General features: G+C 27.0%; 1 protein-coding gene across 1 annotated transcript in view; it reads left to right on the top strand.

Annotated features, from left to right (window-relative positions):
* LOC107453342 (uncharacterized) overlaps nt 1-14,425 on the top strand; it is a 45,397-nt gene that overhangs the window by 23,862 nt on the left and 7,110 nt on the right. The window contains exon 2 of the mRNA XM_016070127.4: nt 10,018-10,125. Within this exon, the coding sequence (XP_015925613.1) occupies nt 10,018-10,125 (108 nt within the window). The remainder of the gene's footprint in view (nt 1-10,017; nt 10,126-14,425) is intronic.

Raw genomic sequence — 14,425 nt, 5'->3', positions numbered from 1 at the left:
GCATGTTACAAACTTCTACACTGTTAAAATTGTCATTCTAAAATTCTGGTAAAATAACTGGCAGCTGTCTGTCCGATTAACCGTAAAGTTTACAGTAAAGAACTTTTTTTTTTCCTTTATGGTTTTGAAACCATTTACCAAAAGTATGGTTATAAAACCATGAATACAAAACTATACGGTTTCTTTACCATTTACAACTAGCGTTTTTCAATAACGTAAAAAAATATAACTATTTATCTAGACATATTAACTCGGCTTTTCGTAAGGTAATGGGCATTGGAGAGTGCTGGACACTATAAATTCTTCATGTGTTGAAGGGAAGGGGGGTGGTGTCAACACTAGGACTCGAACTCTTGTTCTGTCGGTTGACAGATAAGCCCGCTCGGCTATGATATGTACACAGTATCTTCTTTAGGTGGTTCTAGTTGGTGCGATAAAGTTCTGGTTGTTTAACTGTATTAGGTGAAAGCAGTTAATAAACAGTTTTTCTCAAACTTACCAGCTTGATTACCATTTTATTTATGGTTATTTGACTGTTTTGATTAAATATGGTAAAATAACCATTCAATAAATTGTTATCTAACTATTTTTTCCTAGAAATTTCTAACAGTGTAGGGGAGTAAAGGCACATCATAAGAGTTGAAACCGCATTGGAACCCATGCCAGTAAAGGTCGTCCATACATTTCTAGGGTCTCTTCCTTTTATGAACTGTTGCATTGTGCTCTTCTGAACAGTTCATAATGGGGAAGTACCTCTAGCCGCGTTAGACGACATTTACGGGCAGGAGTTCTTATGCAATTTTAATCCCGATTCACGTACCCTACCTCTCCTAGAAGTTTTACGCAACTCTCTGTTATACATAACGTTTTTGAACTTGTACATTTCAACATAAAAAAAGCAACAAAATGTCATATAAAAATTACTGTAGCTTTAGGAGTAAAACTAACTTCGAATTTGAAATTTCCACCCCCGAATTAGACAATATCAAGTATATGCAAAAATGCAAGACTGAATTTGCTCCCCAGTGTTATTTATTATTATTACTAATTATATACACGCTTGTTTATTAGCGTTATGTTGACTTTTTTTCTAAGCGAATTGTTACAAAATTATAATATTAAGTGTATTATATTTTCCCCCATTTCAAAATATTTTAATGCTTTAAGTTATAAAAATATTCAAGCGCGCTACTCATTTAAATGCTTTTTTTCTTTTTAATTTTAAAAGTAAAGATTTTTCCCCCAGAATAAATCCTTTAGCCAATTTATTGAAAGTATAAAGTCGAACTTAAGATAACATTGCAAATTCTTTTTAAACATTCAAAATTGCATTAATTTTGAAACAATATTTTTTTAAGAAATTAAGTCATTCGCTTACCTCTTTTCCTCATATTGCATTTGCACTGACATTCATCCATATAAATTTAAATCTAGTCAAGGAATTAAGAAATTGTACATCCATAAATCCGTTTTATTTATATGTTTACTAATTAAATTGGAAGTATGAAAGGCTTTGTTCGTGAACTCAGTATTAAATAAAATAAAAACATATTCAGTTTTCTAATAATTAAATTAAAAAGCATTTTATAATTACATTAAAGATAAAAACCTTAAAGCCTGCATTTGTTGAAAACTTTTTTGATATTTTTTGAGAACAAGTGTCTTTATTGAAAAAGTTTTTTCAATTTTATGTAGAAACTTTTTATTTTTCAATCAGCAATCACTTAAGGGTTTTAAATTTTTTTTATTATGTAATGTCAAATATGAATTTGCATTTTTCAAAATGTTTCGGTTATAAAATAAATATGGGAGTTTAATTCGGTTAATTAAACTAATGTAATAAATTAAACTAATAAGAATATTTTTTTAAAATTAAAACAGGTAAAACTTTCTACAACTGGATACTGAAGCCTCTTTTAAACGACAAGAATATTGCGTCTTATATTTTAATAATAAATTGTATTTAATTTAAATAAGTTACTTATAATGCAATTATTTTTAATCAAACAGTCTAGGTATGTGTTAACAATCAAGTTTTTTTTCTCTGTGAAAGATTTTTTAAAGTATTTTTAATTATTTTAACGGAAGGATTAAAATAATAATGCAATACACAGTGCTTGTTTTATTTTTTGTGAGAAACATACAGTATGATCGAAATTGATGACATTCAAACATTTTTAAAAATTTATCAGTGTAAAATGTTACAAAAATTTGATTTTTATTAGCATCTGATAATATATATCTGTCAATATATATTCCTGTTTCAAACTGTTTCGCGCAATGGTAAATCTGTAATGTAATATCTCTCCAAGTTTAATGGACAAAACACTTCATTTTAAAATAAAACCAAATCCTGCTCTCATATATACTTTGAAAGGTGTTGGTCTAAACACTGATAAAGAATAATACTTACACCTAGCTCACGCGCATTCACACCATTCGTGAGTTATTTCATTTTCGTTTACAAAAACGCCAATTTTGATGTTTTTTGGATATAGATTGTTTACAATGAATCTAGACTGAGTTTGTTGTTTCACTGCACAAAACTAGACTTCCGCTAAAACAAAAATTTACCTATACAAAACGTATGTATATTTTTAGTAGTGTAATAAGGATAATTATATTTTAGTTTTGAAACATCTGCCTATTGTATTAAATAATATTGCAATGCGTAAGTTTTATCTGTTTCTGTTCTGTTAAGCCCAATTCAAATTCGTCTTAATATTCTCTTTGCTAAGCGTATGTTTGATTAACAAACTAATTTAATTTTGAGAATTAGAGTGTGTAGGTAACCTAAACTAACTTTTATGGTAAAAATGAATGTGCTTACTTATATATGTATTATATCTTATTGTTATTATTAGCTTTCGTGTAACTGAACTCTAAAAATGGTATTTAATTTACACCAAAATATATGTTAAGGAATACCCATAGTGTGCCATAGTGACAAGAATTGTTCCTAGTAAATCACCAAAGTCATCTATCTTTGACAGAGGTCTGTGTAGGGGTGGGTAATCACTTTTATCAGCTTGCGCAGAGACCGAGGTCTCTCAAGAAAATCTCAATTTTTTTTTACATTTATAAATGAATTGTACATTTATTCAAATTTAAATTGATATTAAACTCCATAAGAAAATACAAATTTTATAATTGTCATTTATCAATGATACGATTTTTAATACGATTTAATTTTAATAATTATTTACAATTTTGATGTCACTAACTATTTTTTTATATTTGTCTTTAAATTTAAATGTTCATTTATTTTGGTTTCACGAGACTAAGTGCTATAAATTATTTGATCCTATGCATTCAGAGCTAAAAACGCATTCAGAGTTAATAATTAGTTTGAATATAATAAGTTAAGCAATCCTTTCGATTACGATCGCAATTTTTTTTACTTATAAATCAATTGCGATTTTACTGACGCATAAATTAAAATTTAAATCAAACTCGACAGAAAAAATGCAAATTTTAAAATATTTTAAATAAATAACAATTTTTATAAGATTTTATTTTAATAATTACTTACAATTTTGACGACACTAAATATTTTTTTTTGATATTTGTTTTTACATTTAGGGGAGAGTCGGGTAGCCCCGCCCAGCGGGTACCCCCTCCCACTGTCAATATCATATGTATAGAATATTTTTTCAAGTCAAGGGGCCAGCGGACATTAGTTGTTATATTAAAAAAAGATTATTTTCAAAGTTTCAAGTATTTATGCAGCTGGTAACATGGTAAACAATAGTTTTGAAAATATGTTGAATACAGTAGTCATAAAATTAAGAAAAATTGGGTGAATGTTTCGATTAAACTTCATTTTAATACTAAAAATATAGTTTTTTCTATACATACAGCTTTAAAGTATGTAGTCTTAAGTTTAATTTGCACAAAGAAAGAAGTTTGTATGTAAAAAATTGTTCGAGTAATTACAAATTTACAAAAAAATTGGATTTCGGGTAGCCCCGCTCACATGAATGTCGGGTGTCACCGCCCAATTTTATTTCGTCGATAAATGCACGGTTGCAAAGATTATTATTTTATTGCTTCAAATTTGAATGTTATATGAATTTTTAACAACAAATATATGTTTTAATATTATATGAAACATAAATTTATGCATTTAAAACTGAAAAATTAAATATTTTTAAAATGTAATGGATATATTCAAATTAAATTTAATATCAAGAAATCATAAATATTATGATAAGATATTTGCTTACTCATTTATTTTCACTTATTTGTAAACGAATCAATCTACAGAAGCGTTTGAATGCAATCAAAATACAAAGTGAATTTGTAACTTTATAAGAAGTATTTTATATTAAGTTTATAAGAAGAGATCAACCAAATAAGTTTATATTAAAAAACAACTATTGTTATTAATTATTGTTACTTAAATTAAATTATTTTCGTTAAATATTTAATATAAATATATATTAATATTATAATATATTAATATACATTAATAATGATAAAAAGTATGACATTTGTTATTATTAAATGATAGAATTCACTAAAAGTATTTAAATACATATGTAATAAATAAAATAATTCTTTAATAAAAATGAGAAATGAGGTTTATCTATTGTCAATACATTGGTCATTCTCATTTACACCTGAAAAAATAGCCAAAAATCACAATTTTTGTAGCTGGGCGGGGCTACCCGACACATTTTGAAAAGAGTTGAAAAACATGTTTTTTTAAATTTCTATTTTAAGTTTAACTATTCTTTTTTTGGTTTATTCTTTTTGCATTTTTTAATTAGATGATAAAACAATAGAAACATACAAAAATGTTGATTATTACTCAGTATTATACAGAAATATAAGCAATACTCCTTAAGTGAGCGGGGCTACCCGACTCTCCCCTACATTTTCATTTTATTTTAGTTTCACGACACTTTAAGTGTTATGAATTATTTGGTCCTACGCATTCAAAACAAATAATTAGTTTTAATATAATAAGTTTAAAAATCCTTTCGATTACAATCTCAATTTTTTTTACTTATAAATCAATTGTGATTTTATTGACTCATAAATTAAAATTTAAATCAAACTCAACAGAAAAATACAAAATTTAAAGTATATTAAGAAAATAATAGTTTTTATAAGATTTTATTTTAATAATTATTCACAATTTTGACGTCACTAAATATTTTTTAAATTTGTTTTTACATTTAAATTTTCATTTTATTTTAGTTTCACGACACTTTAAGTGATATCGATTATTTGTTCTTACGCATTCAGAGCTAAAAACGTCACTTAAACTTAAAATCATCAATAGTAAGTCAAAAGAAATAAAATTTACAATGTCACTCAAAGATTTTATATGGTGTCTTCATCGATTACATTTGAGATGAATCTTTCTATTTTTCAATTGTCAAGTAGTAATGTGCTGTTTTTGGAATATATCTTAAGAAGTTCTGCGAATTTCGCATCGATTATTATTTGCATTTGATGTTAAGAGTATTTAAACTGTCTCATAAGTTCATATTGATTGTATGAAAGAGCTATTGCAATGTAATTGAAGATTTCAGCAAAAATAAATATAATTTTTCAAAGTTCTTTGTTTAAATTCAATATCAGTGATACTAGGATTTCTACAATTGATTTTTATCAGACTTTTATTTATTTATAAATTATTTTGTTTTAAGTTAAATGGCGTTATATAAAATAATTTAATTTGGTTTAAACATTATTTACAAAATAATGAATCAAAAACATAGCAATCATTATGAATATCTGCTGTTTCATTCATTCTAAACGGAGAAAATAATTTTGGTAAAATTAACTCACTGTTTCGTTGATTTCTTGTAAAACAAATAAGTCTATTTAATAAAACCAAGGCATATGGTATTTAAACCATTCATCTGGTAATTTTTCATTTGATATGGTAACTATTCATCGGCCTACCGGCCTGTGTAGGGGGCAGGGAACTGTCCTTGCATCAGAAGGGTCATGGGTTCGAATCCCGGGCAAGGCATGGATGTTACTTTCTCTCTCTGTGTGTTCTATGTCCTTTCTCCTCTGTGTGTGAATGTGACCCGCCCTATAAATGGGTTGTGGTTGTGTGAATCGCGTGGCAGAAGTCGAATTCCTGGCCATAGATGGCGCCACTGAAAAACAGGAACAATCGCAGAGGCCTAAACAGGCATACGACAAACTATTCACCGGAAATTCCGATTTTCAAATTTATAGTTCTTATTGCCACACTTATAATAAAAAATACAAAGTAGAAAAGTAAATTATATTAAAAGTAAATTTCAGTAAATGTGATAAAATTACAACATTTTATCACATTTACCGAGTTTTATAATATATTATAAACCCATATTTTATTGTAAATTTTACGAAAACCAATACCAAATTGAGTTACAGAGGATTTTGAAGTTTACATAGAATCAGAAACATGGTAAATTTTGCCATATTCTGTTTGTTTTGACCATACTATTTTTTTCTGAGTAGTTATTTCACATTCTTTTAAAGATAACTTTTCTTACTTATTAGTAGACAAGACATCTGAAAATTTAGAATACGACATTATTTCTTCAAATAATAAAATTATACCTTCCTAAAAACCTCCATAATTTTTTTTTCAATGTTTAATATCAAGACGAAAGAAAATTCTCAAAAGAATGCATAATATGCTTCGTTCGCTTTATTCATACCTTTTCATTTCAGTAGAAAGTTTTAGTCATCATTTACAACTTATTGAATTAGGCTTGTCAACTGACTTAACATGGAGCACAGAGTTTTGTCTCAAATATTCATTTAATCAAAGCTCAAAGTAGTTTATTTATTTTTCTGCCGTGAACTTAAGGTACGAAGCAAATCAAATTGGAAGAATAAATATATATTTCTTAATAAATGGAATTCGTAAGATGAATTCTTCTGTTGATTTGTTTTTATAGATTAAATGCTAGCTTTTCATTTTTTTCGATATATACTTCTGGTTTTGGAAATAGAAAATTACTTACTTCCATTCTTGTTTTTCTCTAAATTCTTCTCGTAAAGCAGAGATTTTAAAGGATTCTTTGTTCCTGATTTATAATCAAAAACAACAAAAAAGTTGCTTTTTGTTAAATCTTAGAAGAAAAAAAGGAAAGAAAGAAATTCCAATATATAGAAATAAAATCTTTTAATTATACGATTAATTTCTTAGAGTAGCTTGTTTCTCATTTTTAATAAGCAGAGATATTCTTTCCGTAACGTTATTTACCAAGAACATAGTTATAACGTTTTGCAAATGTTTGATATGATTGTACTTTTCTTTATAAATTTTTTTGGCAAATATAAAAACAAAATTATAAAGGTAATGTAACATTCTTTTCAGCGTTTAGTTTAAAATTTAAGTGGAAATGTTGTTTTTTTTTTCAAAAAAGGTATTTTTCCACGAATTCTTTGGTAGTAAACAACTTTTTTTTCTAATTGTTAATTTTTTCATCCAGGTATTCAATCTTACTCATAATTTATTTACAATAACTGAAATTTTATAGATAGTATATCGTTACATTAATTTTCAATTTTACTGCGATCAAAACAGTTATAACGAGTAAAATACGTAAGTTAATTTAAAGGAATATCATATTTTTTTCACAGTTCAAGTTCCTATAATATAATTTTACAAATGATTTAGCAATTAAAATTTTAAGATTCATTTTCAAAGAATTATGTATATTACACCTACTTTTCTTATAATTAATTACTTTTAATTTTATTTAATTTTTATTTAATTTTAATTTTTCTTATAATTAATACTTTTCTGGTAAATAATTTTTAAAAAGTTTAAGAGCATTTATTTAATTAACGTAAAATATATTGCAATATTAGAATTAGTTTTGAAAATGAAAATTACATATTCTGGTTTTTGAACACAGGAAAATAATATGGATTATTTTTTAACGAAATATGAAAGATTTGTAAAAAGCAAAGTTAAAATTGCGTAAAAAATATCGTGATGGAATAACAAATATTATTTTTATTCATTAATAAAAGCTATTATTATATCAACACGAATATAAAGCTTTCAACATTCCGAAATTTTTCTGCTTCGATAAGTTTTTTTTATAGTTAGATTTTTTTTGCCCTTTTTATTTAGGTTTTTTTTCGTTTTTTTAAAACAAATATATACAACTTCTCATAAAAGCAAAGTTTAAGAAAAAATGAAGACAAACGAACTAAAGAGAACAACATAAAGTAAAAAATGCATGGTGGCAAAGAAATTTATGAACCTAAAATGCCTCCTGCGTGTTATTAATGGTCACTCATAGAAGTCAAATTCCCCATTTTTTTGTTCTCTCCCAAGCTGCAGTTCAGGCTTTGGTAAATAGAAAGTACTCCCATCCTTCCGAAGACTTTACTTTGCCTGACAAGCTGGTACTATTCAATCTGAAACTGGCTGGGTTTCAAACCACCACTGAGGATCGAACCGCAATTCTTCCCAATAACAGTTCAGTTCGAGAATGCTTTACTTTTACATCCTTTACTTTCGTTCACCCACAAAAGATATCCCTCCACCCGAAAAGGATGCATCTTGAAGTTAAACAACTATCTCTGCACAATTGTTGCTTTGTAATATTTGTTATTAGGATCCACTACATCAGAACTCCTTTTGACTACTTGGTAGACTAAGCGATAGCTTTTCATACCCAAAGATTTCAGAGACGACGGAAGCTGCAACAGAGTTAAAAAAAATTACCGTCAAAAAAGATAACAACCTTTGGTAAACTTTTCAGGAAACACAAATAGAAGCCACTTCTTCTTTGCACATTTTCTAACTTGAGTATAAATAGCGATCAGAGGGTTGCATACTCCATTCCGAAATTTCAGTGACCTTCAAGAGGAAGCCATTGATATAGATGTGTGTCCAATAAAGCTCCCAATGCAGGTTATAAATATCTTCTATCTCAAATTCTCTAAGCACCGAAACATCATATGCATAGTGACCCATCACTAGGGGAAGTTCAGTGAGTATCCAGAAACCTTTGTATAAAGTTACATCTTGAAACAGAAACAGAGGCTCAGGATTGATATTTAATTCAAACAGTTCCGCCTTCAGCTACAGAACATCTGAACACGTTGAATCTTAAAACTCCTTGATTCCAAGAAAAGTTTGCTCAAGCCAGATATTCGAATGATTCTCTCCCAAAATTAAAAGGGTTTTTTTAAAATGCGTTTAATTTTTTATCTAATTATTTATTTTTTATGGATTATCTGACCAGTATGGCGTCAATTGGTGTTGTTTTTAGAACTCTCCTAGTGACTCACTGAGCATAATTTTAGGCCTTATCATATAAATCAATAACAGAGATAGTCGTTGCAGTAAAGGGACTCATAACAATTGGTTACAATGGGCAATATAATTAAGTAAGATCTAACGAATGACTGTATGTATTTTAAATAATGTAATAACGCAATTAAAAGTAAATGAGAACTTGAACCTTTGAAATATTCAGTGAATGCAATCTAATTCTAAAATTGATTCACACAGGTTTAATCTAATATATGCTCCAATTATTAGGTCCTTGTTAAAATAATCATGGTCGAAGAAAAGTTCCTTATTTTAGAGAAGATCATTAACTCGCCAGAAAAGTATATCATTTAATTGTACTAAAACCTGTATCATCACATGCTCATTTCACTATGAATTTGTCTTTAGCACCCTAAGAAATATTTCAGCATCCATTGCTAATTCAGCAACGAAAATGTTATAAGTGCTTTAGATTAGTAGTTTTAAACTTATTAAGTGATATCTTATTACAGTTGAAAAATTGTTTAAAAGTTTTATCCTTGATGTTACCTTCGTATAGTTTTTATTTTTGAATCTTTCCCATATGTTCTCGAGGGATTGTTTTGAGAAATATTTATAATTTGCTTACATAATTTCACATCCTCTCATAAAGATTTCTTTTAGTTCTAGCATTTTTTTTATTTTACAATTTTTTTATGTATTCAAGCAAAAATTTATTTCATATTTGACTTTTGAACTGATTTTACCATATATTCTTTCAGTCCTATTATTCCGCAAAGGTCCCTCAGAGACATTGTCAATAAGAGAAGACAGTTGAATTACATAAAAACTCTCCTCCAAGATCTGGACAGTAAACTAGAAAAACTAGAGTAAGTAAAATTTTTTCGAAGCTTATGTGGTTCTTAGAGATGACATAAATACAGAAATTTTAAAAAATATGAGTTTATCGCTTTACCTTGAAAAAGAAATGAAATTGATAGTCTTGTGTGAGATCTTTTTTATCTTATTCGAACAAGAAATGTGTCTTGGTCTAGTCATTTCCCTATGTTAACTTCTAACTACTCTGTAAAACAATTCAAGTCAAATAAGGTTCAAAGTACTGGTGCTCTTAATGTAGCATCTCTTAAATTTTCAACTATAAATTTTCATATCATAATTTTTACAGTAATACTTATTTAATTAAAGTGATTAAGTGTTTTACATTAAATATTATTGTAAGACTTACTGAATATAATTTTTTTACTCCGTAAAATAGTAAAATTGGATTTTACAGTAAAAAGCATTGACAATCACCTGTAATTTTCACTGCAATTTGATAGGAATTTTTTTTTTCAGTGTAACTAAGCTGATACGTAAAAAGTTTCTTTTACCTGTTTATTTTTCACGTTTTTAACAATATGCTACAAAACTTTTTAAATACAGCATTATTAAACATATCCATGTAAAATTTTAAATACATCTATTACTATACGCTGTTGAAAATTGCAGGTTGAATTACGGTAAAAAGTATTGACACTCTGGGTGCAGCATCCTTCAAAACCATTTTACTGTGAAATCCATTTTTGCTGTAAATTTTTAAACCGCAATTTTCAGAGTAATATTTATTGAATTACAATTATTCAGTGCTTTTACAGTAAATATTGTCGTAAAAAATATAGCATAACGGATTTTTTTAATTTTATTTTCTCTAATTTTACTGTAAAACTTACTGGCACTTAGGATACCCGTACTTTCTTGCAGTGTAACTTTTAATCTTGTATTGATTGATGGGAATAAAAAGAAGTTACTTCTTTGTTTATTGTATATAAGTTCAGTTAAATAAAAGAATTATTTCTTTGCGCTTTTTCAATTAGATTTTAAATTAGATTTTTCAATTATAAAAGTTACTCATTTAACTTATTGGCACTGCTTTGTTATTTTTCATAATATTTTTAAATTGAGAAAATATGATAAATTTCGAAAGAATTATTTGAACATGACGTATAAATACAAGCAAGAACAATTAGTTGACTAAAACAATATATATCAAGAGAAGAAATGAAAATCTGGGAAAAGAATCCTCATTTATCTTTGCACATTAATTATAACCAATCGAAAATAGCAACTGACATTTCTTTTGCTATAAAAAGTTTTCTGGCAGTATTGATTGAGAAGATCTTGAAGGTGACAAATTAAGTACTGATAAACTGTTGATTTAATAGGCAGGTATTAATTCGTTATTTCCTACTTTTTTCTGATAACTTTTGTGTAAGTTGTTATTTTGATTCAGTTAATAGTGTATAATCAATCTTATCACTGCATTTAAAATAGCAGATTTTCCCAAATAGTTAAAATCAGTAATGTTTGTTTTACTAGATACTGCAAAAATGTTTTATCCAGCGCATTAAAATACACGTTTTATTTTACACAGAAAAATTATCTTTTATATGTTTACACTGAAAAAAATTCTGGATCATTCTATGATGAAAAATACCAGCACACAGAAAGCTGGTATTTTTACCGTGAAATCCATTTTTTCTGGAACATGTTACAGAACAAAATATTTGCTATTACGAAATTTTTACAGTAATATTTACCGTAAAGTTACTTAATCACTCTAATTAAATAAGTAATATTGTAAAATACAGAGTATAATATCTTACAGTAAAATGGATTTTATGTGTGATACACCTAAAGTGTATCATACATACAGTAATTTTTACAAAATTTCTTATTTTTCTTAATATTATTTTTCTTAATTTTTCTTTACCTAATTTTCCAAAGCGTATCACACATACAATAATTAAAAATACTTCATACAATAATTTGTTTTGGAAACTTTTGCAATGTACTTAGATATTGATGAAATAAATTAAACAAAACTTTTGTGTAACATGCTAAATGAACGGGCTTACTCTTTACATCCTTAGGCAAAACAATTGATGACTGAATAAAGAAAAAGTTAGACTCATTAAAATAATTCCTACATATAACAATTTTAAATTAAAATTATATTCATTGCATGAACACAATGTTAATAAGTTTATTGAAGATAATTTGTATCAATTTGTAGAATTTTGAATGACAATCCTTTGATCAATGCATCAATCCGGGGATATATATATATTTTAAAATAAGCTTCTAATAATTAAGTTCAATTATCTTTTCTGCATAATTGATAAAAAGTTTTTGTAATTTTATACATTATTAGTGTAAGTTATTGAGAAATTTTAGCAAAAAGTACATACTTGGTAAACAGATCAATTTTAAGATTACGAAGTAATAAACAGTAACTCTTTGTTAAAAAGCACACAATTCATAATGTGATCAAATTAGCTTTTTTTTAAACTCTAATAAAAATAATATTAATAATGTATAATAAATAATAGCTTTAAACTCCAGATATCATAAAAACTTGTTTTGCTACAGATCTCATAGGAATACTACTTTATTGTACTAACTTTACTAATTGTACTTAACTACTTAACTAACTTAACTTTGTACTTAACTAACTTTTAATACTTTCATTTTTGTTCCTTATGCACTGCAAAAGATTCCGGATCATATTACGGTTAAAAGTATTTGCACCCTGAGTGCAACGCCCAAAAAATCCAATTTTACTGAAAAATCTATTTTTACCGTAAAATTTTTGTTATAATTTTTACAGTCATATTTATTTAGTTACAGTGATTCAGGGATTTTGCAGTAAAAATTATAAGCTATATCATATTTTTGTTCCATAAAATTTCACTGTAAAAAGCGCTGACACCCTGAGTGCCGTTACTTTTTACCACAATTTGATCAGGAATTTTTTACAGTGTATTTTGATTAATATTTCGCTTTTAATATAGTTATAAATTAAAAAAAATTAAACTCACTTCACTTTTATATTTCATTTGTATAATTGGTTTAATTTCCTCGGTCAATATCAAGAACAAATTAAACAATAATTAATAAAACTTTTCTGTTTATGTTTACACAAATTCTCATTCTTATATCCACCTTGTAAAATGTATCATTATGTTATCATTATTAAAATGTATCAACACGTTATAATTAACTCTATGTATTAAGTGTGTTGTAACCAAAGCATTTTAATCTGGATAACTTTAACTAAATTTAGCTACAAGTAATTGAAGGGAAAGGAGATCCACCATTTTAAAGTTGCTCTAAGATGTTTATACAGAAAGGTTTCATTAGAGAAGGATAGTTTCCGTTGAAGAGCGAATCCAATAATGATAAATTAATTGCCTAGTTTCACCAACGTTAAGTTTCTAATATCTATGCAAACTTACACAAATTAATGCATTTGAGGGTTGAATTCTCTTGTGGGTGATGAGAATGACATTATTAAACCGAACCTAGAAAGGGAGTTAAAACTGGTATATAAGACATGATTTAAAAAAACTCCCTTTTATATTCACATTTATCAACTTACATAAATGTTTAGCGAGCAAAATGGAAAACGGAATTTTTTATCTAATTTTTGGATTTCAGCTTTCTAAGATTCTAACAACGCACTAAGAGGAAGGAATGCCCAGCCTGCAATTTGCAATTTTAAAAAATTACGCTGTAAAATATTCGGAATCAAATTATTAATTAAGTAAAAGTACCAGAACTTCGAGTGCATCACCCGTAAAATCCCTATTAAAGTAAGATCTATTTTACCATTAAATTCATTTTTACCGTAAAATTGTAATCCGTAACAGTAAAATTTATTTTAGAGTAATATTTTTTTTATTGTTTCAATGGCTTTACTTTAGTAATTACTGTAAAAATTGCGATGTATCAGATTTTTGTTTCGCAACATATTACAGTAAAGAGGAATTTTAAGCTAAGAATACGATTTTACTGTAATTTGATCCAGAATTTTTTACTGTGTAACTCTGTCGATGAAGTTATAGAATTAGACAAAAAAAAACGTACTTTAGCTGAATAAACAACTTTTTTTAGACAGATTTGGATTCAAGACTCTCTAAATATGAAGATAGTTGCAATCCACAAATTATTATTTCTATAATTTGGCTGAAACAGTGATCATACCTTTGCGCCTCTTAATGAAAATTTCATTTTTTATAGTTTCATCATTTCAAAGACGTCATAATTTTGAAATTTTTTTTTCTCAAAAACTTTTCACCTTACATATTTTTGGTTTTGTCGTTTAAAATTAAATTTTTTAGAAAAAAAAAT

The sequence above is a fragment of the Parasteatoda tepidariorum genome, chromosome 2, assembly GCF_982258835.1.
Source record: "Parasteatoda tepidariorum strain Cologne lab strain chromosome 2, Ptep-v5.0, whole genome shotgun sequence".
In the NCBI taxonomy this organism is placed as follows: Eukaryota; Metazoa; Arthropoda; class Arachnida; order Araneae; family Theridiidae; genus Parasteatoda; species Parasteatoda tepidariorum.
The sequence above is the reverse complement of the archived record's forward strand: the minus strand, read 5'-3'. Positions and strand labels throughout refer to the sequence as shown.